Below are 25,996 nucleotides of genomic sequence, written 5' to 3'. Positions count from 1 at the left end.
GGATGGCTGAGTAGCCACACTGCCACATTCAACATTTCTTACTTTTCGTTTTCAGAAAGTGCACCTTGGGTCCTAAAGCTGACACGTCAGATAGCCGAGTCACAAGAACATCCCTCCCTGGATTTGGGAACCTCACCCAGGGATACAACAAATATCTCAGGCCAAAATTTGGTGGTATGACATCATCAGCATCTTTTATAGTTATGTAGGACTTGCCAAAGTCTTTCAGCCTTGCAGAGAGGAAATATGTAATTTATTGGTCTTTATAAATTTTGTCTTTGTGCCCCTGTTTAAGATGAACTTAGAGACCCTTGCCTATTCCCATTCCATTTTATTAACTTAATGTTTAAAGTATATTTAAAACCCATAACTCTCCCCTCTGAATCCTGGGACTTTTAGTTTGTTAAGGGTGCTGGGAACTGTAGCTCTGTGAGAGGTAAACTGCTGTTCCCAGGATTCTTTGGGGAAAGGCATGCCCTTTAAATGTAATTTGCATGCAGACATCCCTCCAGCTATGATGCCAATTTTCTCCCTTTAGAGTGAGAGTTGGTTTGATCCTGAACATACCTTTTATTTCTGTCAAAGCACTTGAAGAAATTCCAGCATGTTAGATTCTGTTTTGCCATCCTGTTGTTCTGCTCCCTGAAACCTGTTGAAATGGTGGTGATATAGTCCTGCCCTCTGCCTAGCTCACTCACAACTGAGAGGCTGGAGAGGAGATCATATTCCCCATTGAGTTTGTGATCTCAGGGCCAAAAAGCACCTCAGAGCCATTGTGATGCCACTGTGATGCAAGAGACCTCTTGTCCAATCCTTGCCATCCTCTTTAAAAGCTGTGTCCAGGAAATAGCTTGGGCAGTGCCATCAATGCTCTTGGTTGTTGTTGTTGTTGTTGTTGTTGTTTAGTCATTTAGTCGTGTCTGGTTCTTCATGACCCCATGGACCAGAGCACGCCAGGCATTCCTGTCTTCCACTGCCTCCCGCAGTTTGGTCAGACTCATGTTGGTGGCTTCGAGAACACTGTCCAACCATCTCGTCCTCTGTCGTCCCCTTCTCCTTGTGCCCTCAATCTTTCCCAACATCAGGGTCTTTTCCAGGGAGTTTTCTCTTCTCATGAGGTGGCCAAAGTATTGGAGCCTCAGCTTCAGGATCTGTCCTTCCAGGGAGCACTCAGTTGTCATACCTATGACGAACTTAGTTGGTCTCTAAGAGGTGCTACTGGAAGGATTTTTTATTTATTTTTTGTTTCTACTACATCAGACCAACATGGCTACCTACCTGTAACCTAATTCCAGTGTTGAGGAAGTTTTAGTTTTAGTGTATTATTATTATTGCCAAACATTTTCTGTACTTTGCGTACTCTTAATAGTAGACACCTCTTAACCTAGCAATAATAAATATGACCTTAGCAGCTGTAGAGCAATGTACAGTAAGCAGTTTGAAATGTCAGGACCGGACTTATTTATGCAGTAATTTTAATATCCCACCTTATCCCAAGAATTCAGAAAAAGCTAACAAAACATTTGAGATGCAGTGGTTTTTATGCTGCCATATCACTGGCAGGTAATAAGCACAGCAAATCCCTGTGCTTTGGGTTGCTATGTAAGCTCCATTGAGTTTAATGGCACTTTCTGCCAGGTATATGTCTGTAAATAACTACAGCCTAATGGCCCTTTAAACAATCTTTCAATGCAGCAGATAAAAAGAGCTGGAATGGGAGAAATAGAAGAACTGAACCAAATAAAAAAATTAAAAATTAAAAAAGCACCATAATTTTAAAGTGTAAGAATATAGATATCTTTACAGACAGATAAGCAATTATAGTGATTACTTCACCCGAATGGTGGTCAAGGCAGCAGATGGAATAACTCCCACCTGATGGGGCAACATTGAAAGGGCTAGTATATATTTTAGTTTTTTTTATGTATTAAGCTTATTAGTTGATTGTCACCCAAAGTTCTCCAAACATCTTACGACAAAGAAAAATAGAGGAATTGCCTGGTTATGTCTGGGCATAAGCAAATACTTTCTAAGTTCTAAGTGAGTAAACAGGAAGAAGTCTATATTATAACTAATATAGGGAGCCAGTGTGGTGTAGTGGTTAAGAGTAGTAGAATCGTAATCTGGGGAACCGGGTTCGCGTCTCCGCTCCTCCACATGCAGCTGCTGGGTGACCTTGGGCTAGTCACACTTCTCTGAAGTCTCTCAGCCCCCCTCACCTCACAGAGTGTTTGTTGTGGGGGAGGAGGGGAAAAGGAGATTGTTAGCCGCTTTGAGACTCCTTCGGGTAGTGATAAAGCGGGATATCAAATCCAAACTCCTCCTCCTCCTCCTCCTCCTCTTCTTCTTCTTCTTCTTCTTCTTCTTCTTCTTCTTCTTCTTCTTCTTCTTCTTCTTCTTCTTCTTCTTCTTCTTCTTCCTAGGGTTTTTTTTGTCCAGTCTCCTTTTCTCACACCATTATACCTCTCCTGTCTATGGAGTCAACACATCAGATGTCATTGTTGACATCATCTCCTAAGAATAACCTCAAGATGCTTATTAATCATAACAGTGGTTCTGCTTCTTCATGACAAGGCCATGCACTGTTTAGTGCATTTCATGATGCCATCATTTTATGATGAATCTGACCTTCTTCAACTTGGCCGCCTTCATTCTTTCGATGGCTTGCCTTCCTGTACTTTCAGCTCTGGCACTGTGTGCTATAAAGTTCCGGGGGGGGGGGGGGGAGTAGAACACGGGGGCTGGTCGTTCACATTTTTAAAAGCATCTGCTTCAGAATTAATGAACTATCCACATCCTGGTCTCCTCCGCCAACACCCCTCATTTAAGGAGCTTTGCATCGCAAGGCCTAGGCATGTCTACTCAGCAGTAAGCCCCAAGGATGTTAATGGGATTTACTCCCAGGTAAGGATGTATAGAATAGAATTACAGCCTCAGAGGGCTATACAGTGGTACCTCGGTTTAAGTACACAATTGGTTCCGGAAGTCTGTACTTAACCTGAAGCGTACTTAACCTGAAGCGAACTTTCCCATTGAAAGTAATGGAAAGTGGATTAATCCGTTTCAGATGGGTCCATGGAGTACTCAAACCGAAGTGTACTTAAACCGAGGTTCAGTATGACTGTATTCTTAATGCGTAAGCTCATCATGATAATATGTCTGAAAATGCCACTCTTTCCAGGTCAACAGGAATTTTGTCCACATTCATGCTTTCTGTCACGGCCTGTTTAGGAATGCATTCAAAACTATCTTCCAGAGTGGGGACTGAGTCATAGCAATGCAATAAGCTCATGTTTAGGGCTGGGCGATATATCAGCATATAATCCAAAACCGGTTTGAAGTGCATATCGTGATATCAGTTTCATAATTTTTGACATGGCAATATATCACGAATCATGATGGGTGTGTGTGTGTGCGTTATGCAAAAATCACAATGTTGGGAAAACCATAAAACCGGCCCACACGTCTCTCGATTCCTGCAGCTCCAGTTAACTCTTCCAGCTCAGTTCTCCCCTGCCTCCCGGAAGAGGCAACGAATCACAAGAGCAGGCGCTGGCCAAAATCACGATGCAGGAAAAACCGCGAAGCCAGCCAACGCCCCAACATAGCTTCATCCTTACCGGTTATTTCACTGTAGAAATTGGAGTTCTTGGTGAAGTCCAGAAATAAATAGTAAATTGCAAGAACTCGAGCCAAGAGGAAGATGAATTTCAAGTAAATTTTCAAAAGGTTTTATTTATGTAATGATGAATTCAAATAGGAATCAATTCCAGTATGATAGGCAAATAAAAATAAATTCCAGTAAAAAAAAATCCCAGGACAAGGCCCTGTTTTGACAATTCTTCATCAGCAATGTTTTATTTATTTTTATTTATTTTTTAAATTTTTATTAGTCTTTTATTCCAAAATTCATTAAAACAGTACAAAGCATCTTCAAATCAATCCAAGTACATTCATATAGACTTTTTACATATTTCGTTGCTTAACTTTGAACAATTGAAAATCAAAGTTACGAAACATCAAGAAAAGGAAAAGAATGGAAAAGGAAAAGAACAGTATAAAGAGAAGAAGAAAGACATGAGAGAAAAAGAATAGAAAAAAAGAAAAAGGAAAGAAAAAAGTTCAAGTAAAATTGGGTTAAGGTCCACACAAAAAAATTCATCTCAAAACATAAAACTTCCACCGCTTTCAGCACAGTAATTCATATTACATCTTTATCCTCCTGTCAAATAATATTTTAATATATATCCAACCTTTAAGCCTATCTGACACTTGTAATCTTTGTAAACTTCTCCTCCTTACAAGGTTATTGCAGGCATAGCCATGTTTTAGTCCCCTTGTCTGTTTTCTTTAAATAATCGTTTAAACATCCCCATTGTTTTTTAAAACTGTCTTTTGGTTTTTGTCGTATTATGTCGGTAAGTTTCGCCAGTTCCAGGTGTTCACATAATTTGTTTATCCATTCTCCTTTTGTTGGTATAAGGGTTCCTTTCCTATTTTTGGCAATTAACATTCTGGCGGCTGTCGTCGCATATAGAAATATATTAGTTCTATCGTGTGGTATATCAATACTTAACATGCCCAGGAGGTAAGATTCTGCTTTTTTAGAGAAAGGTGTTTTTATTAACTTTTGAATTTCTATATGTACGTATCATATCCCAATACTTTTGCACCTCTGGGCATGTCCACCACATCAGCAATGTTTTAATGGTCAGAGTGTACCTTTGCCTCCTTATTTCAGACATCGTGATGTATCAGTATATCACAATGTTTAGCTGGTGATATATCGCGATGTTGAAAACCAGATATCGCCTAGCCCTGCTCATCAGGGCTGCTGTCATCAGACTATTGGTACCCTTAGCTTGGTACCACCTAGACTGATTCTGCAATTTAAGCTTTCCTCTCCTTTCCTTTCCCAGGAGAGCCTGTGGTGATAGCCATGAGCCTTGACGTTGCCACCATTTCCAGCATTTCTGAGGGTGATATGGTAAACAAACAATCCTGGAAGGGGGGGGGGGAAATAAAAGGAATTAAGGCAGATCCGGGGAGTATTGCAGCTCCGGGGACAGGGGGGTGGGCGGGATTGCAATTCCTGATACTTTGCAATCCAGATTCTCCTGGAACTCTTTCCATTGTGTCCAGTGGTTCTCATTGTGTGCTTAGTACTGCATCCAGAGAGGTGCTCAAATAAACAAACAAACAGAGAAGCCCAGACTTGAGACACTGCAGGCATCTTTTGAAAATAAGGCACCTCTGAGATGAGAATGACAAATAGGTGTCCGAAGTCATTGGTCTATGCACACAGAACGCCGTAGCTTTTTTTAGTATCCCTTTAAATGCAGGACTCCGTTGAAAGTTGCCGCCTACTGAGTTTTGGAACCCATAGGAAGTCTTTGAAAGGCTGAGCCAATCTTTCATGAAGCTAACTTTCTAGGTATCCCAAAGCTATTAATCAACAAACATTATCTTCATACAGTAGTCTTTCTCATCACTATAGCACTCACATTTCCAGGTCTCACGCAGAACATTATAGAGGTGTACTCTTTTGCTAGATAAATAATTGAACTACAAATGACCCGGGGGTTTTCACCTTCATTGCTGAGATTAATAATTCACTGCTTTGAAATGCATAATGGTGCACCATCTCAATCATTTAGGTGGAGAAGTTTCTCCCCCCCCCCCAACAGCATGAGAATAAAATTTGAAAGCTAGAAATGATATACATGAAGTCTCGGGGTGACTTTTTTTTGGTTAACAGCTTTCATTCCAAAGCCTGTTAAAGTCTATACACTCAACACAAAAGGAATCCTCTCGCCCAGCACTGAAGTAGAGTGAAACAAGGTATTCTGAATGCAGAGAGCAATGAATCCTACTTTGCCTGCCATGATTACCTGAGGACAAGGCTGATGTTCAAATGCGGCAGGCGAGAGATACACCTACAGTGCCATACCTGCAACGGATGCGGATTTAAACTACTTAAGCTATGCTAAGGAACTATGGGTGGGTGGGTTGTGGCCTCAATCAAGCTGGGTTGCAACAGGAACACTCCCACCATGCAAATGTATGGTAAAAGATTAAGAAACGGGTCCCCAGATGGATGGATGTTTGGGTTAAAGGTAGATCCTGGGTCTGAATAGTTTGAAGACTGGACCTTTAAATCCCTAAACGGCCTCAGCCTAGTATACCTGAAGGAGTGTCTCCACTCCCATCGTTCAGCCCAGACCCTGAGGTCCAGCGCCAAGGGCCTTCTGGCTGTTCCCTCCCTGTAAGGTTGCCGGGAACCAGGAAGAGGGTCTTCTCGGTAGTGGCGCCTGCCCTCTGGAACGCCCTCCCATCAGATGCCCAGGAAATAAACAACTATCTGACTTTTAGAAGACATCTGAAGGCAGCCCTGTTTAGGAAAGCTTTTAATGTTTGATGTTTTATTGTGTTTTTAATATTCTGTTGGGAGCCGCCCAGAGTGGCTGGGGAAACCCAGCCAGATGGGCAGGGTACAAATAAATAATAATAATAATAATAATAATAATAATAATAATAATAATAATTATCATCAATTAACTGTAAAACAGCAAAAATGTACTGAGTTACAGAGCAGTGCGGAGAACTAAAAGGATCAAGATGAGCAAATTTCAGAAATGCCTATAGGACAGAGGGACTACATTCAATAAATACCCTGTTTCTCATATTTTAAGACATACCCGTATGTGCTCAGAGCAGTTGAACTCCACCTGTCAAAAGTCTCTCTAACTTAGAGTGTTTTCTTTTTGCATGCAGCAAAGTCCTGAATGCCTGCTCATGGTCTGCCTTCTTTTCCAGGACTACACGGCGACAATATATTTGCGACAACGCTGGACAGATCCTCGCCTGGTTTTTCAGGGGAACCAAAGTTTCACCCTGGATGCTCGGCTGGTGAAATACCTGTGGGTTCCTGACACCTATATTGTAGAGTCTAAGAAGTCTTTCTTGCATGAGGTCACAGCAGAGAACCGGCTTATACGGCTGTTCTCTAACGGCACTGTCTTGTATGCCTTGCGGTAAGTCTCGCTTGTGCTCCTACTGTTTTGTGACCCTTTGGATTGCAGACGGGCGCAACAGTCAGGAATTCAAGGCCCAAGAGACACCATTAGATTCTGAGGGTCGGGAATATCTGGGGAAATAGTTTTCTCAGTTGCATATTTCATCATAATTCATTGTTTCATTATTCCACTCTTTCTACAGCTGTATCTTCCTTTCTTCAAACACTCATCACCTTTTCTTCCTTGAAATGGGTGTTTTGTGACAGTTTCTTAGATTTCTAAAGGTGCCTGCATGCAAAGGGTTGGGCAGCCCTGGGCTTGATAGTAAACTAGAACAGGAGAGGGGCTGTTGTTGTAAGGATTAAAGCATGACTATACATACCTGTTAAGTGTTTTGAGTGTTATATAATTGCTAAGTATTACTGCTCTTCTCAGAGTTGCCATTTAGGGAGGAAGGAGAATGTTGAGATGGCTCTCTGTCCACCTTCCCAAATCACCTGTTGCTCGCTGGCTACATTTCGGGCGAATATGCCATTCTGGTTCTGCATGCTAAGTGACTATCAAAACCATTGTTTACTCTGTTTAAAATAGTTATTGTTGGGCCTGTGTTGATAAGATTGCTATACCTATTAAAGGTAAAGGTAAAGGGACCCCTGACCATTAGGTCCAGTCGTGACCGACTCTGGGGTTGCGCGCTCATCTCGCATTATTGGCCGAGGGAGCCAGCGTATAGCTTCCAGGTCATGTGGCCTGCATGACAAAGCCGCTTCTGGCAAACCAGAGCAGCACATGGAAACGCCGTTTACCTTCCTGCTGTAGCGGTTCCTATTTATCTACTTGCATTTTGACATGCTTTCGAACTGCTAGGTTGGCAGGAGCTGGGACCGAGCAACGGGAGCTCACCCCATCACGGGGATTCGAAGCACCAACCTTCTGATCAGCAAGCCCTAGGCTCTGTAGTTTAACCCACAGCGCCACCCGCGTCCCTACGCTATAGCTATTATGCATTATTTAAAAAGTAACCACATCAAACGCTGTTAAAAATATACAGCTTTTTCTCCCTTCTCTTTTCTTTTTTGCAATTTAACTTTTTATGTATCCAGGAGTAGCACTTGATGTGGGTGAATTTGAGTCCACATCCTACAATATTTAGTAGTCACTTGTTTCTTATATAAAGGAGAGAATGAGCTTTGCAGAATGATGGCCACCGCACGAATACTCAGCTCAAACTGGCATAACCTGGCCCAAATTCTGTTCTGTTCTGCTGATCAACATATTTTTGTACATTTGATGGATTTCTGTATTTTAGAATTTCTGTTTTTTTGGAAGCCGCCCAGAGTGGCTGGGGGAACCCGGCCAGATGGGCGGGGTATAAATAATAAATTATTATTATTATTATTATTATTATTATTATTATTATTATTATTATTATTTTTATTTTGGCCTAGCAGAGGACGCCAAGGCAAATTATGTCTCATAGCCTTGCAGCACCCTTTGCAATCCTAGTTCTCTCCAGATGTTTTGGACTTGCTGACTGGGGCTCAAGGGAGGTTGAAACATCTGGGGAGCACCAAGTTCACAAAGGCTGTCTTATATTATCCTGTTTCCATAAGTGCTAGTTTTAACAGTTATTTATTCTTCGAAGCAGAAACATTTCCATCTGTGGACTGCTATGGAAAATACAGGCCGTTCCTCGTCAACGCCTTCACAGCGCTTTCTCTTTTTGCAGAATCACTACCACAGTTGCATGTAACATGGACCTGTCAAAATATCCCCTGGATACGCAGACATGTAAACTGCAGATGGAAAGCTGTAAGTATTACATTCTACAAGAAGATGAAACTATTCCCCCCCCCCCCGACTGCTCTTGAATTTGTTTCTTCATATTTAGGTGACCAGTTCAAACATTTCATTTCTATCTTGCAGCTCTTGAAAGTTTCCACTTGCCCCTTTCAAATGTAGAGCCATTTCAAAAAGTAAACAGCTGTGCCTAATCTTCCAATATACATGATCATATTAATTTTAAATTGGCTGATGTGAAAAGTCACAATATATATTTTCAAACCAGAAGAATGAAAATAAATAAATCTGTAGGTGCAGAACACTTGGCATTTGTAGATGCTAGACATTTTTATCTGGCCTATGGAAGGTGTCTTTGTGGCAACTAATAATAAAATAGCTTTACTTTTTTACTTTTTAAATATTTCTGCATTGCCTCTAGGCTAGCAATTGACCTTTGCCGAAATCCTTATAATTTGTACTCATGATATTGGGGCACGATACTGCTCCCAATATTGTTTGTACTTGAAAAAGTTTCTTTTAATACATTTCAGTTTTCAGTTTTTCAAATTGCCACCAATAATCATTAATACAATTACATACATAGTTGTAGTTGTTTAGACTTCCCTACTCCCCTTCCTTGGTTCTCTTTACAAGCATTTGCTAAACTGCATCTCTTCCTTAGGCCCTTTTGTTTCTTACTCTTCATATTTCTTCCAAAGTTAGATTTTAACTGTTAGATTTTAAATTAATCCTTCTATTGTGTTTAATTGTTTACAATATTTTTTTTAAATAAATAATCCCCATATCTCCCCTATTCTTTGTTGAAAGTTTTTTCTTCTTGATTTCTTAATCTTCCCGTAAGTTTTGCCTTTTCTGCATACATAGTCCATCAACTTTACTTGCCATTCTTCCTTTGTTGGGACAGTGTCCTCTTTCCACCTCTGGGCAAATAACATCCTGGCAGCTGTGGTTGCATACATAAACAATTTTACTTGGTCTTCCTTGAAAAAGTTTCTGGGCGGTCATATAGCTTCATTTTCAAGCAGTGCATGCCCAGTAGCTTCCTGCTGAAATACTGTAATTTTTTCATATCACAGATGTTCTGAGTTTCAACCCATTCACGTTTATTGCACTATAATGCAAGATTGTCCCCCCTCAAGATGGCAAGACAGTGGTACCTCGGTTTAAGTACACAATTGGTTCCGGAAGTCTGTACTTAACCTGAAGAGTACTTAACCTGAAGCGAACTTTCCCATTGAAAGTAATGGAAAGTGGATTAATCCGTTCCAGATGGGTCCGCGGAGTACTTAAACTGAAAGTACTCAGACTGAAGCGTACTTAAACCGAGGTATGACTGTAATGCAATAACACCGGGGAAGCATCTCAGAAAAACTAATAAAGTGGAATGTGTGGATGACCCAGTATAAATCCATCCCTATATTTCATCAATTTCATGCTGTAGAATACACCCACAAAAGACAACCCACCAGTCTGGAAGGGCCCAGTGCCAACATGACTTCAGGCAGGAGTTTTCCCACAGTCCTGATCCTTATTTAACTGGAGAAGCTTGAGGCTGAATCTGGAGCATTCTGGAAGACATGCAAAATCTTGTTCACTGAGCTATGGCTCTTCCTTAAGCTTACTTTCGCAACTCCTTCTAGATCTCCCCAACCATAAAAAGTTGCCCATTCCTGGTCTACACTGACTAACAGCAATTACCCAAGGCTTCAACAGCGTCTTTCACAGCCCTCCCTGAAGACGCCAGGAAATGAACTTGGGACCTCTTGCATGCAATGCATTTGCTCTACCAAAGAACTGTAGACGTTCCCTTAAAAAATACTGAATTGGGGGAACCTGTGGTCCTCCAGTTGCTTCTGGGCAACAGCTCCCATCCTCTGTAATTATTGGCCATGCTGGTTCAGGTTGATGGGAAATGGAGCCCAAGAACAGGGCACAGCTTCCCTACCGACCTTTTACAATGTCTATCTTCTTCCCCCCTGGGACAGTTTTGGAAATACATGTGCAAGATTTTATGGACAGACCATACAGTGTCTCTTCCCTTGCCCTACATGGGATGGGATTCTTTTAAAAACACGAGGCTGCCACGCAGTACACAAAACAGGCGAGGCAAATTTGCTCCGAATCGTTTGAACTTGCCTTTTCTCTCTGCTCTGTCACTTATTAACAGAGCAAGCCAATTTAGCCAATTTGTGTAGGGTGGATGATTGCCACCCTACACAAGCTGTAGCCATGGTCTCATTTCCAATAGCTAGGCCACTTTACCGTATGGAATACAATTATTTTGCATTTAAGTAGGCCTCCAGTTGCATTCTCTCTGTGTGTCTTTCCTGCAACTCTGAAAAGTTGCATTTTCACAGTACATTTATTAAATATGGAATTCTAAGCATACTTACTAGTCACTAGGGAGCAAGCCACATTCATCTCCATAGGATTTACATCTGAGTAGCATACATAGGGCTGAACTGCACTTGTTTAGACACTTCCATTGCCGCTAGCGAGAACTGAATCAAGGAATGCATGGGAGCATACGATGCAAGCTTTCCTATAAGAACTTGACCTCTTTGCTACCTCAGGTTGAATGGTGGGTTTAACCAGGGTAAAAAGCACCCTTTGTTGTTTCCAGAAATCTGGTTGTGTAAATTTACGATCAGGAAGCGCAGTCAATGACCACTATGGCTTGTTGTAGAATTGACGAGGGGAAAGTCCAGGCTATTGAGCAAATAACTAAAGAACGCAGAGGAAAGGTCCAAAAAAATCACTGTGGGGTCAACATGGGCTTCACATGCCCATCCTGGCATTCAGAAGGACCTTACTTGACCCACTGACTTTTCTAGACATTCTGCTTTCAAGCCGACAGGCTTGTTCAAGAGTGTCATTTCTCTCACCAACAAATATGAACGGAGAGCTGATCTCACTTTTCATTTTCATCTCATTTTTTATTTGGGAAATCCATCTAGAGCAGGCATCCCCAAACTGCGGCCCTCCAGATGTTTTGGCCTACAACTCCCATGATCCCTAGCTAACAAGACCAGTGGTCGGGGAAGATGGGAATTGTAGTCCAAAACATCTGGAGTGCTGAAGTTTGGGGATGCCTGATATAGAGCTTACTGCCACCAACCACCCAGTTACCTATGGTCCAAACTCTCATGTGTAAGTGGAAAGCACTTTCACACAGATACTGAGGAAGAGGCATTATGTTATTTGCAGCAGCCTCTTGAGCAGGCACCCTCAAACTTCAGCTCTCCAGATGTTTTGGACTACAATTCCCATCATCCCTGACCACTGGTCCTGTTAGCTAGGGATCATGGGAGTTGTAGGCCAAAACATCTGGAGGACCGGAGTTTGGGGATGCCTGCTCTTGAGGCTCAGATGTTTTGCTCTGGGGTTGGGGCTGCAGGAAGCTGCTGCTGACAGGAAGGAGCTGAGAAGCTGCTCTGCGAGCATAAGGACATATGCAGTGTCTGGATCCCAGCCTATGAAAAGCAAGCAAAGATGCTATAAGTTTGTGATCTGGACATACCTGCCAAGTTCCGGCCTGAGAAATAAGGGACTGGACCGGAAGTAGCAGGCCGGAAGTAGCGCTGCCGCCATTTTGGAACTGGGCGGAGCATGCTCAGAAGCGACTTTTGATGCTGCTCTGCCCTGTTCCAAAATGGCTGCCGCACCAGAAGTCGCGCTGCAGCCATTTTGGAACTGGGCAAAGCAGCATCAAAAGGCGCTTCTGAGCATGCTCCGCCCAGTTCCAAAATGGCCGCCACGCCAGAATAAACCAGGAAAAAACAAAAAAATCAGTTTTTCCGGCTGGGAACAGCTGGAAAAACGGGTTTCCCGGGGAATACGGGAGACTTGGCAGCTATGGATCTGGAGTCAATAGTTACGAGCTGGTGCATCCACACAGCACCCTAAGGCAGCTACGTGGGCCCCAGCATCTTGGAAGGATTGGCCCCCTTTCTTGATCCTTAAAATGGGTGGATTTAGAGCTGTGTGAGTGCTGTGCTTGCGCACTGGGCATTGAGCCGAGGGAGCGCCATCTCAGGGTCCAGTATGCGAGGTGCTGGGCTTTGGAAGGGAGGTGTGAGGGCTCTGACAGGGTCCTTCTCAAAGCCTTTGAGTTAGTGCTTGCCCAGATTTGGGAAGGAGGTAGGAGGGCTGTAGGACCTTGCCAGAGCCCAAAGCCTGGTGTCTCCCTACCTGCCTTTGGGAAGGCAGCAGCACAAGGACCAGGGGAGGGGGAAACCAAATTTTGGCCTTGCACAGGGCACCATAGTGTCCCAAGTCCACCACTGATTACTTGGACCAACATTTTAATATCCTGCAGTGCTACATATGTGGGTTGTAGTGCTAATTGGTGCTGTCACTGTTCCCAAATGTCCCATAAGTTTCAGGAGGTCCACCAGCATAGGAGAAGGCCCACCAGAGGAGACTTGGCCAGGGAGGGGAGCCATCAAACTTGGAGCTGATCATGCAGTAGCGAATCAGGTCACCTTGTCATGTGTTTTAAACCCATGGTGTCTTCACTACTTCAGAAATTGCATAAATCTCTCCTCAGTTTCCTTAAGGAAAGACCCTTCCGGGGGGGGGGGGGAGGGAGTGTTCCATCATCACATTTGAATAAGATTTAGCAGTTGCTAAAAGGTCGGGTCTATTGGATAAAGCAGCCTCCTGTCGGTGGACATGATAAGCTTTACTTATTGAATAGATTTATTTATCAGGGCACACAAACGGCTCTCTTGTGTGTGACATGCTACTGTGAATTCCTGATTTAAGGAGTCACGGGCTTTTGCCACTCATGGGGGCAAGAAGAACCTGAACAATTTGGGTTCATGCGAGGAATGAACATCTTGAAGACTCTTTCCTCATCCTGGTTACCCATTCAAGTAATGTCTCAAATCTCATTATTTTAAGACCAGGTTTTACTTGCCAGCTACTTGAGTGGAGTTCCTATGGAAGCGCCTATTATTTTCACATTAAAATCGTATTAGTTTGCCATGATTAACTTTATTACAATGCACAGAAACTGAAATAATAATGATTAGCCTCTTGTTTTAAAATGTAGCTGGGTTTAGCCTTAAAAGAGAGAGAAAGAGAATAATTGGGCCCTATGTCAAGCTCCTGTGCCATATTATTCTTATGAAATTACATGCACATTGCCAACTAGAGATGTCATTAGGATAAATGCCTGGAATTAATGCTATTTAAATATATGCCAGATGAATTAAGAACAATCAGTCATTTATTATAAAGTTTCCCTTAGTAACAGCAGTTATTATTACAAACTGGGCGCAAACTTTGAAAAAGTCATATTTGGATGATTTGTACCTGGGGAATCAGCACATTCTGTGTAATATCTGTTGCAAGATTCCCGTCATTTGTTTCTAGTGGGAAACACAATTTCTCGCTCTTTGCTGTGAAGGCAAACTGGTAAATATTAGTGTTTCCATTTTTGCTGCATGGCAGATCTTTAATTAAATAGCTGGGTCGACGAAAACGTTATCGGCTTGTTTATGAAAGCAATCTGATTTTAGGAGAGTTGTATAACTCTTTGTATTTGCAGTACCTTCCGTTCATAGGGGGAAATGGCTCGTAATTTCTGTTGGGCTGAACTTACAACCATGCTGCTGATGAAATGGCAATCTTTACTTACAAGAGACCTCGCTCAGCCAAAGCTTCCTTTCCATTGTCAACAATGGGGGATAGACTCAAATAAACCAGTCTTGTAATGCTGAGAGTAGAGAGGGGAAGCTGTGTCCCCTTCAGATGTTGCATGCCCAGGTGCTGTGGCCCACTGCCCAGCCAGGCATTGCTAACCAAAGACCACTCATGACACCATTGTAGGGTTCAAAGTAGGACACAACTCCATCAATTACAGGTGTAAGAGGTTTGGCTTACGATATCAACCAACTTGTCTGCTGGATGATTGACCGAGAGGTCAAACCCAGGAGACCCTATGACATCCATCAAATAGGCACCATGTCTCCTGGCTCGATCGTATATGTTTGGCATTTCCAAAGTGCGGAATTAAGATGCACAGTTCAGCTATATAATTCTCTCTCTCTCAATATGGTCTTTGGAATGCTTTGATTGTTTTATATCAGTTTGTATGTATGTTTTGCCTGTATTGTTATAAATGAAAACGCACATTCCTCCATCCTCAAGAATCCTGGGAACGGTAGTTAATGCCTCACAGAGCAACAGTTTCATAGAATCATAGAATCATAGAGTTGGAAGGGACCACAGGGGCCATCCAGTCCAACCCCCTGCCAAGCAGGAAACACCATCAAAGCATTCTTGACATATGCCTGTCAAGCCTCTGCTTAAAGACCTCCAAAGAAGGAGACTCCACCACACTCCTTGAGTTTCCACCACCTTTAACAAACGATGGTCCCCAGGATTCTATGTGTAAGATGTGCTTTGAATATATGCTGTGTACACAATCGATCAATCAATCAGTCTTTATTGCGGTCAAAGACCAGACAGCAAAGTTAACAACAACATATGCCACAACCGCATAAAGAAGCGGATGTAATTAAAATTTCCCTCTAAACTTATTTACATTAAAAACAACACTCCTTCAGCTAAAATCTGTATTCCGGAAATGAAAATCAGTACTCCTTCTCCAGCCATCACTGTCACGCAGCCTGTCTTGTCCTCGTTGCTATAAAACAGAATTTCACAACAGGCCTGATGATATCCAGATCTTTATTGGCAAGAAGGTATTTAACATAAGATTCCTCTGAGCAGCCAGGTAATTTCCTTAATAACGGTAAAATTAGCTCTCTTCAGGTATCACGGTACAATGGGCAGTACAGAAGAACATGCTCAATGGATTCAATCTCATTAGAGTTGCATGGACATAATCTTTGTTCAGCTGGGATGGATGTCATGATATTTGTCCTCTAGTAGTGCTGAAGGGAGAGCATTAAAAGGGGCTCTGGAAATCAAGAACTCCAGTGGGAGTTCAAGAGTCCAGTGCAGGACACAGGGGCAAAACATTCAGCTACTTACTCAATTGGTTGTCCAGTTACCTCTTGATGCTTTTTTTAATATATTGCCTGCAGGGGGATATGATGAAAACGATGTACTGTACACTTGGTTGAGGGGAAACGATTCGGTCCACGGCCTTGAGAACCTGCGACTTTCTCAGTACACAGTGGAGCATTATTACAGCCTTGTAACAATGTCTCACCAGGAAACAGGTAACGAAAGCTGAATAAGCAGAGATGTGAAGCAAATATGGCTCACAAACATTAGCTGTTCTGAGTGGTCTAGGTCAGGCATCCCCAAACTTTGGCCCTCCAGATGTTTTAGACTACAATTCCCATCTTCCCCGACCGCTGGTCCTGTTAGCTAGGGATCATGGGAGTTGTAGGCCAAAACATCTGGAGGGTCGCAGTTTGGGGATGCCTGGTCCAGGTCCACCTATGAACCTTTCTCTGATTTTGAGAGCTTTGGAGATGTGATCATAGAACTATAGAATCATAGATTTGTAGAGTTGAAAGGGACTGACTTCTGATGCCAGGCATGTCTTCTGGCCAGTAATATGATGGCTCTCTTTTCCACTACGTCAAAAATTTGCATCCATTGAATAAAACTTGGCGTAGGATTGCCTTCTCTCTGTGGATGATTTCTTTTCATTGTAGGATGTGTTTCCTTTCTCTCACTAGGCAATTACCCAAGACTAGTGTTGCAGTTTGAACTCAAGAGAAATATCCTGTATTTCATTCTGGAGACGTATGTCCCATCCACCCTCCTTGTCATATTGTCTTGGGTTTCTTTCTGGATCACTCTGGATTCCGTTCCAGCAAGAACATGTATTGGTGAGCTATTCTCTGAAGCAGGATACTTCATGCAGTGGATGGGAGAGAGAGCAAGAGAACACAGGCACCTGTTGTTTATGCAGTGGTACAAGCTGTGTTGAATGTAAAAACTGAAATGTTGTGGTACCCAAGTTTCTGAAGCTGAGATAAATCATCACAAACATTTGACATGTTAACCACTGTCACCTGTCAAATGCTAATTTGAACAGCATCTATCAAATACTGTCAGATAGAAAATACGAATTAACTCTGAATGTGCTTTGAGACTTTGAATTTTATTGCAGCCAGCCATCAAACTAAACTGTTTCCTAAACTGAGGAAAATGGAAACAAAACAAAACAAAAAAATCCTTCCAGTAGCACCTTAGAGACCAACTTAGTTTGTTATTGGTATGAGCTATCTGAAGAAGTGTGCATGCACACGAAAGCTCATACCAATGACAAACTAAGTTGGTCTCTAAGGTGCTACTAGAAGGAATTTTTTTCATTTTGTTTCGACTATGGCAGACCAACACGGCTACCTACCTGTTTGAGGAAAGGCCATAGCTCAGTGATAGAGCACCATGGCTTAGCAAGAATGAGCAAATGCATGTGGACTCAGAAAGAAAACAGTGAGACTTCACTGCTCCCCAGTTCTTCTGCTCTCATGCTAAGGTAAGGTATAGGTGCCTTTACTTGGCAGTAGCCACAAAGTCATTCCTCTAGAGTGCCGCTTGGAAGCCAGAGCAGCTAGCCTGCTGCCTCCAGGTGTGTTGGAAGGATACTGTCCCATCAACATTGTTGAAGTAGGATTCAGTTGTTAAGGCTAGTCGGATTCGATATGTGAAATGTGAGAGGGGGACCCCCCCCATCTTTGGCCAGCCCTGTGCTTTTATTTTGATTAAAGTGTTCCTTACTCCCTCCCACCCTGCAGGAGTAACAACTGTGCTGTCCATGACAACTCTGATGATGGGCTCACGAAACGCTGTGACGAAGACCAACGGTTTCATAAAAGCCATTGATGTGTACCTGGGCATCTGTTTCACCTTCATATTTGGTGCCTTGGTAGAATATGCAGTAGCTCACTATATCGCATCACAAAAGGTAAACAGAAAGATCTATTTATTTAGCTTGTAGGCCACTTTCCCCTATAAATATACCCAAAGCAGCTCACAACACAAGAAATATGCAGCATCATTGCAACATTCAATCACTAGATCATTTTCTTAGAATTTTGAAGTGTCAGGCATAGCTCTAGTGGCTTTAGCCCAAACGTAGCAGAGTTTTCCTGCACAGTGCAGAAGCTAGTTGAGGTGGAAATGACTAGTCGGCTAGACGCAGAATAACTATTTACAGGATTTATTAAAAGAAAATAAAAGCAGCAGAGTTTCTGCATACAAAGCAAAGCAAAATAAATCCTCTCTGTCTCTCTCTCTCCAACCATACGCAGCACTCTTACTCCTAACACCCAACAAGGAACAACTGAGCTAGCATTCCTAGATAACAGAGTTCAGTGCTGGTCATTAACCAATCAGAGCGCTGTTGCCAGGCCAGGCAGACCTTGGCTTTCTGCCAAGAGTAAATTGACACTGCCTTGAGTTAATTGTGTGAAGCAAGAATCTGTAAGTTTCCCATGAGAACCAATTAACAGAAACTGAACACATTTCAAAACATAATGCTACAAATGAATCATTTGGATAGCATCAACCCTGTAACATCTTAAATGGCCAAATAAGCTATCAAGCATTATATATCAATTAATATCAAAAATAATAGGCATCCCCAGTACAATCGCATATGAACAATAATAAAGCCAGCAGCCTTCTGTTAGGAAGGAATAAGGGGGGAGGTGTTGGGGAGCAGGATGTATAGAAGTGGGGAAGTTATGCTTCAGGGAAAGCATTACCAAGCCAAGTTTTCAGCTGGAAATTGAGTTGGTGTGACAACTGGACAAAGAAAGACATAAACAGGCACAAGTCTCAAAAGGAAAGATGGGTAATGAAAGCAAATAAGAACCAAAAAGAAGATGAATTTGCTTAGGGTAGAAAAATGGCAAGGTATAAGAAATAATAATAATAATAATAATAATAATAATAATAATAATAATAGGAAAACAGGGAGCCGAAGCAGATATTGCGTTCAGAGCAAACTACAGATCATCAAAAGATGAAATGTTTTCAAGTTTATTAAATTACCTGGCAAGGTGCATTTAAAGACCAACAGAATGCCTATTGCATAGTTTAGATTTGCAATGGGAAGAGCAGCAGATAGAGCTATCCGTTTTCAGCAGTGAAAAAGTTAAAGTGCCATAGACTGTGAATGAGATCGTGTCTGGATGTTCAGTCAGATCCTCCTAATGAACGACCATTTTCGCTGAAAATATAATGTGTAGTAGTTTTGACTGATGCAGGTGTTAAAACAAAAGGGGAGATCTATGAGAGTGGAGAAGGCTGGATTCAGACTTGTGCAGTTCCATGAAAGCAAAATCTGATAGCGTCACCTTCCTCCACGGAAACAAGCAGCCTCTGAAAGAACAGGGCAGGAGGAGGGTGAATTATTTTCATACCAAGGATTTTAAAAATTGTATCTATTCTAAGTCTAGGTTTGGTGGGGGACATCTTCTGGTGGGCTTTCTTCTCTGCTGGTGGCTTTGCCTGGAGGTGACGATGCTGCAAGAAGCAACAGGATGATGGGTCCAGCCACTGCTTTATTTCCCATATTGCCCCTGGTGAAGTGTTTCCTTTGGGTGCATTGTGGGAAATTAATGTGACAGCCAGATCCAGCTGCCCACTGCTGCTTGGAGTACCAGCCTACACTAGAGATAAACCAGGGCAACAATGGTGGGTGCTGAGGAGGTCCTGCCAGCTGCCCATGGATGCCAGGGTTTGATCTCAGGCCTGTCCTAAAACTGGTATTTAGCTGTTGTCATTCACAGAATCCTAGCAGAGCAATAACAACCTGAAATATACTCGGAGTCGAGAGTGAATTTCATGCTCTTTATTCAGCTCATATTCATCAAGGAGAAGAAGAGAAGACGAATGGCTCTTTCCCCAAAACCATCTGCTTATATACATTATTTACACAATGGGCCTTGCGTGATTGGCTACTTCAGGGCTACACCTGTGGGCCAATTATATTGTGGATTGACTTCTGCCTGCAGCCTGATTGGCTGCTCCTACAGGCCAATCAGGTAGCAGATTCACTTCTGCCAGCCGCCTGATTGGCTGCTCCAGCAGGCCAATCAGGTTGCGGATTCACTTCCACCTGGAGTTGGATTGGGTAGCTCCCGCTGATTCTGAATCCTATTGTTCTAGGATTCAGCTCAGTACATAACACCCCTCCCCTCTAAGTTCCAGTCCTGCCCGGGAAGTTGCATTCGTAGTCCCCAAGGTCTGCTGGCCGCCTCCGTGTGCGTTGTGGCCTGGGGTGTTCCTTGGTCAGGGGTTCTGGTTCTGGCTCGTGTTCCGAGGCTGCTGGCTGTGCCGGGGCTGTCTGGTCTGGCGCCACTGAACCACTTGCCATTCAAACCAGCATCAGGAGACTGGGAAGGGTACGCCGCCCGTTTCAACTTCCTCCTGCAAGCGAAAGAAGTCACCAACGATGCCATGAAGAGGGCGACATTCTTCAGCATCTGTGGAGAGGAGACGTTTGAAATCGCCCGGGCTCTCCTTGCACCTAGAGATGTCGCTACCGTCTCTTACAAAACAACAATGGAACCGCATTCACGTCAGAGGAGTTCCAGACCTTCACAGCGCAGAACGCCATCCCACCTTCGTCGCCAGTGAAATATACTCGGAGTCGAGAGTGAATTTCATGCTCTTTATTCAGCTCATATTCATCAAGGAGAAGAAGAGAAGACGAATGGCTCTTTTCCCAAAACCATCTGCTTATATACATTATTTACACAATGGGCCTTGCGTGATTGGCTACTTCAGGGCTACACCTGTGGGCCAATTATATTGTGGATTGACTTCTGCCTGCAGCCTGATTGGCTGCTCCTACAGGCCAATCAGGTAGCAGATTCACTTCTGCCAGCCGCCTGATTGGCTGCTCCAGCAGGCCAATCAGGTTGCGGATTCACTTCCACCTGGAGTTGGATTGGGTAGCTCCCGCTGATTCTGAATCCTATTGTTCTAGGATTCAGCTCAGTACATAACACAACCCATTGATCTAGTTGCAAATTACCGTACTTTTTCCGTGTATAAGACTAGGGGTGTTTTTGGGTTTTTTTAACTTTAAAATAATCTTAAAAAACAAGGGTCTTGTACACGGATATTGTATGGGGGGCGGTGATTGGTTGCAGCTGCGAGCTGCAGCTTGTCAGCGCGATTTGGTGGGTGATTTTTAGCTTCGGCAAGGGCTGCTGTGGATTGGCTGCGACAGCGGCAATTGTGCATGCGATTGCCAGCTGCTGTTTGCTTATTTGCGAGCGGCCAGATGCTTGTTTGCTTCTGTGATGTGAGCGATTGTCGGCGTTAGTGGTTTTCTGCACCTCCCCTAAAGCTCAACAACTCTGGGCAACCCCCCCCCCCAAAAAAAACTCTGGGATATCTCCCTCCATTTTCTTAAATCAGAGTCCCCCCAAATAGGGGGCATCTTATACACGGTTGTGTGTGTGTGTGTGTGTGTGTGTGTGTGTGTGTTATACACGGGAAAATACAATAGCTCCTAGATGGTGGCATGGTTTCTCTGAGTGTTGGCACTGCAGTAGTGAGGGGAAATAATTTTGTATTGGGGCTAGAAACTTACTTCAAATAACAACAGCACCTGTAAGCCATCAAAGGGTGTGTTCACCAAGTTCCTAGACAGGATATTAAATTTTGGTCCCTCAGGGTCTAGTGTCAGTAAACAAGAATTTTGCTAAAGACTTCCAGGGATTTATTTATTCTTCTAACATCCCAGACTAATGGTATGTTGGCAGCAGAATCACAGTGAACTTCTGCCCTCTGCAGTTGTATTTTCTTGTACTTACTTGGTTTTGGTGCGTTGGTTATGAAATAGTGATATGGCCCAAATGTGTATTTGTAACTTTTTCTTATTTTAGGCTTCTACAAATGAGGTTACCAGAGAAACGGAAGATGTCCCCAATATCTTTTCCACATCTGTCACCAGCTACAATCAAAAGATAAACTTCAGTGCCATCGATAATCTCGCCTACAGTGGTTCGACCATGAAACCAAAGGACAAAATTCGGTTTCTTTTGAGGAACAAAACACGCAGGGTTGTCAGCTATTTCACAATTCAAAATCCAAGCAACATCGAACACTACTCAAGATTGCTCTTCCCTCTGTGTTTTTTGGTAGTCAATTTGTTTTATTGGGTTTATTACTTATTCTTTTAGCAATAATACGACCATTTTGGCGTGTGGTGGTGAAAAACGTCTTGCCTATGTTGGCTCCCAGTCACTGCGAATTGTTATGGGTGTGACTAAGGACACATATCAAGAATGTGGCCCAAACCCAACATTGATTGTATCAAAAGCCAAATCTTGTACAGAGCAGCACATGAATATGACTGTGGAGCTAAAGCAAGTGGAATCCAAAAAGGACAAGCCTATTCTTGAAGCCATTGCTAAGATGAATAGGCCTTGTGCTTCGAGGTTGTGCAGCTGTTTTACACTGTCAACATAGCTAAGCCCTACCAAAGAGGTTTTTCCGCTAGTTGTTTTCAGTCACTTGGGTGCAGGATGCTGCCTACCTGAGAATTGCTTCCTGCTGATCTCAGGTAAGGTAATCACCTTTTAAAAAATACATCCCACATCTATTCAAAATGAAAGCTATTTTGAGGTAAATAGGAATTTTATACATCTCCGAAAATGGAAAGTAAAAAAAAGTGGGTTTGGGGGAAGACTGACTATGTTGGTTTGAAAAATTAGTGAGATGCCTATGGCTCACACAGTGCTAACTGAAGACATTTTGCCACCTGAGGTGAAGGACAAAATGGCACCCTCATCCCCATTGCATGTATAGAAGCTAACTGGGCAACTGAATCTTACTTCAACACTAGAATTGAGACAGCATCTTCTGCTACAGCAAAGGCAGTCAACAAGTTCTGTCCTTCAACAGGGAAATATCTCTTTCTTCCTTTTTTGCCTTATGTTGAAACTCTGCTTTGGGGAAAGTCTTGAAAGGAGACAGAAACAGGGCTAACAAACTAATCAGGGTTCATGCAACCAGCTATTCTGTGAATTACTTAAAAAATAAATAGCAGGCATGGGGTACTCAATCTAGATTGGGGCTCTGGTGTTGAGAAAGGGGCCTTGCCTCATTTTACAGTCCCAAACTAGCTCAGTCCTCCCCATGCCTGGTACTTGCATTGAAAGAAAAAAAATCTCATTTGCCCCAATGGAAGCACTTTTTTACAATGAAAATAGCAGGGGTGGGGGGGTCATTTTTCTTCCTTTAAAAAAGGTCATGAATCAGATCAGAGGGGGCTGCTATTACTTTTTAAAGTTATTGACATAATTGTTAAGCGTACAAATAGACTCTCATCTAGTTATGGCCCTCCATGATGATGAATTCCAATAAATGGCCTCAGAACATCTCTTATGAAGACATACCATTTTGACCCAGTAAGGTCATCGTTGGAGTTCTGCTGACACTCCATAATGGCATTTTAAAAAGGTAAAGGGGCCCCTGACCATCAGGTCCAGTCGTGTCTGACTCTGGGGTTGCGGCGCTCATCTCGCTCTATAGGCCGAGGGAGCCGGCGTTTGTCCACAGACAGCTTCCGGGTCATGTGGATAGCATGACAAAGCTGCTTCTGGCGAACCAGAGCAGCGCACAGAAATGCCATTTACCTCCCCGCCGGGGCAGTCCCTATTTATCTACTTGCACTTTGATGTGCTTTCGAACTGCTAGGTGGGCAGGAGCTGGGACCGAGCCACGGGAGCTCACCCCGTTGCAGGGATTCGAACCGCCGACCTTCTGATTAGCAAGCCCTAGACTTTGTGGTTTAACCCACAGCTCCACCTGGGTCCCTATAATGGCATTTATAAAACTCAAAACTCTGTGCTACATTTATCGTTCGCACAATGTAGGCATGTCAGTTGGGTCAAGGATTTTTATTTTTATTTTTACCAGTTAACCTTGTGTCTAACCAATTAGGATTCAATCAATAATATCAAAATAAACAGTATGTGCAGTAGACCCCAAGTAAATAACAACACATCCTCTCAAGGTAAAAGAATGGAATGCATTACCTGAGGTCAAAGGTTTACATAGATCCACAGATAGAACTCTGTTGCCCACAAGGGCTTCCCCATTCATTTAGTGGAGACGACAGTTTGCATCGTTGGGTTTTGGCTGATGCAGGCTGGTGTTGGTTACATATGCTGAATGGCAAGTTCATCTCAGAGGCGCTTACCATGTGATTGATTGTAGTCCTTCAGGTCTCTTGCTCTATGATGGGAGCACAACATATGAAACATTATGGATTTTTCTTTAATAACTTTTTATTGAACCATTTCCCCGCAGTGTATTGTGAAGGATCAAAACCACATATTCATAAATCATAACATTTGATCAAGTATTATATTTCAGGGAGAAGCAAAACAAAACGGAAACACCCCAGCAGAGAAGAACAATGGAAAGAGTGAAATTCTAGTAATGAAATGTAGGCCTGTACTTTTTGACATTTTAAAATATCCTCTATAAACTGTAATAAAGTTAATGGTGTGGTTTAAAATTAAATTTTTAAAAAGCTACAAAAATGATATTTGCTCTTTATATACAGTGATACCTCGGTTTACAAACACAATTGGTTCCGGAAGTCTTTACTTAAACTGAAGCGTACTTAACCTGAAGCGAACTTTCCCATTGAAAGTAATGGAAAGTGGATTAATCTGTTCCAGACGGGTCCACGGAGTACTCAACCTGAAGCGTACTTAACCCGAAGTATGAGTGTAATTGGTTCCGGAAGTCCGCACTTAACCTGAAGCGTACTTAACCTGAAGCAAACTTTCCCATTGAAAGTAATGGAAAGTGGATTAATCCGTTCCAGACAGGTCCGCGGAGTACTTAAACTGAAAGTACTCAAACCGAGGTGTACTTAAACCGAGGTATGACTATAATTTATTTTAAGCCAAAATAAAATGCCTCTTTTCCCCCAAAGTAAATCTCTTTGTATGTTCAAACTCTTGGCTTATTGTTACTGTCAAGAGTAGCCTTTCCCAACCTAGCTGCTCTCCGGATGTTGGTAAACTCCAAAGTCCATCAGCCTCAGCCAGTTTTGCTCAGTGTAAGGCAGCTTCCTACGATGAGGGACCTAACTAAGGTCAGATGAGACTGGCGAGAATATGAGGTCTTGCTGAAACAACATTGGTGCAAAAAGGGAGCACTCTGCTCAAGACAGAAGAAGAAGAAGAATATACATGCTTACCTGGGAGTAAATCCCATTAACATCCTTGGGGCTTACTGCTGAGTAGACATGCCTAGGCCTTGCGATGCAAAGCTCCTTAAATGAGGGGTGTTGGCGGAGGAGACCAGGATGTGGATAGTTCATTAATTCTGAAGCAGATGCTTTTAAAAATGTGAACGACCAGCCCCCGTGTTCTACTCCCCCCCCCCCGGAACTTTATAGCACACAGTGCCAGAGCTGGAAGTACAGGAAGGCAAGCCATCGAAAGAATGAAGACGGCCAAGTTGAAGAAGGTCAGATTCATCATAAAATGATGGCATCATAAAATGCACTAAACAGTGCATGGCCTTGTCATGAAGAAGCAGAACCACTGTTATGATTAATAAGCATCTTGAGGTTATTCTTAGGAGATGATGTCAACAATGACATCTGATGTGTTGACTCCATAGACAGGAGAGGTATAATGGTGTGAGAAAAGGAGACTGGACAAAAAAAAAACCCTAGTGAAGAAGAAGAAGAAGAAGAAGAAGAAGAAGAAGAAGAAGAAGAAGAAGAAGAAGAAGAAGAAGAAGAAGAAGAAGAAGAAGAGTTTGGATTTGATATCCCGCTTTACCACTACCCTAAGGAGTCTCAAAGCGGCTAACAATCTCCTTTCCCTTCCTCTCCCACAACAAACACTCTGTGAGGCGAGTGGAGCTGAGAGACTTCAAAGAAGTGTGACTAGCCCAAGGTCACCCAGAAGCTGCATGTGGAGGAGCAGAGACGTGAACCCGGTTCACCAGATTACGAGTCTACCGCTCTTAACCACTACACCACACTGGCTCTCAATAAAAGAGAGCCAATAAAAGAGACAGCAAGCAGCTCATGCCAACAACAAATGCAGGAAGGTTAGGTTGCTAACTTTTGTGGTTCCTTAAATTCTTCTGGGTAGGCAAACACCTACCTAGAACTTCCCCTCCACTGCTACAACTGGGACTGCAAGGATAAGGTACCCCCCCCCCCAGGTAAGCAAGGGAAGGTGAAT

The 25,996-nt window shown here is 42.9% G+C and overlaps 1 protein-coding gene across 3 annotated transcripts in view; it reads left to right on the top strand.

The window, feature by feature from the left end:
• Nucleotides 1-24,974, top strand: part of GABRP (gamma-aminobutyric acid type A receptor subunit pi) — a 31,098-nt gene extending 6,124 nt beyond the window's left edge. For 2 of the 3 annotated variants that reach the window (XM_060272397.1, XM_060272396.1), the window contains 8 exons: nt 56-174; nt 4,920-4,987; nt 6,817-7,034; nt 8,746-8,828; nt 15,878-16,015; nt 16,484-16,636; nt 17,549-17,718; nt 21,659-24,974. In XM_060272397.1, coding sequence (XP_060128380.1) covers nt 56-174; nt 4,920-4,987; nt 6,817-7,034; nt 8,746-8,828; nt 15,878-16,015; nt 16,484-16,636; nt 17,549-17,718; nt 21,659-21,955 — 1,246 coding nt within the window. In that variant the 3' untranslated portion in view covers nt 21,956-24,974. The remainder of the gene's footprint in view (nt 1-55; nt 175-4,919; nt 4,988-6,816; nt 7,035-8,745; nt 8,829-15,877; nt 16,016-16,483; nt 16,637-17,548; nt 17,719-21,658) is intronic. The other variant, XM_060272398.1, reaches the window with a different exon arrangement.
• The last annotated feature ends 1,022 nt before the right edge of the window (nt 24,975-25,996 follow it).

Source organism: Zootoca vivipara, chromosome 3 (genome assembly GCF_963506605.1).
Source record: "Zootoca vivipara chromosome 3, rZooViv1.1, whole genome shotgun sequence".
Classification (NCBI taxonomy): domain Eukaryota; kingdom Metazoa; phylum Chordata; class Lepidosauria; order Squamata; family Lacertidae; genus Zootoca; species Zootoca vivipara.
This window is presented reverse-complemented; position numbering and strand designations above follow the sequence as displayed.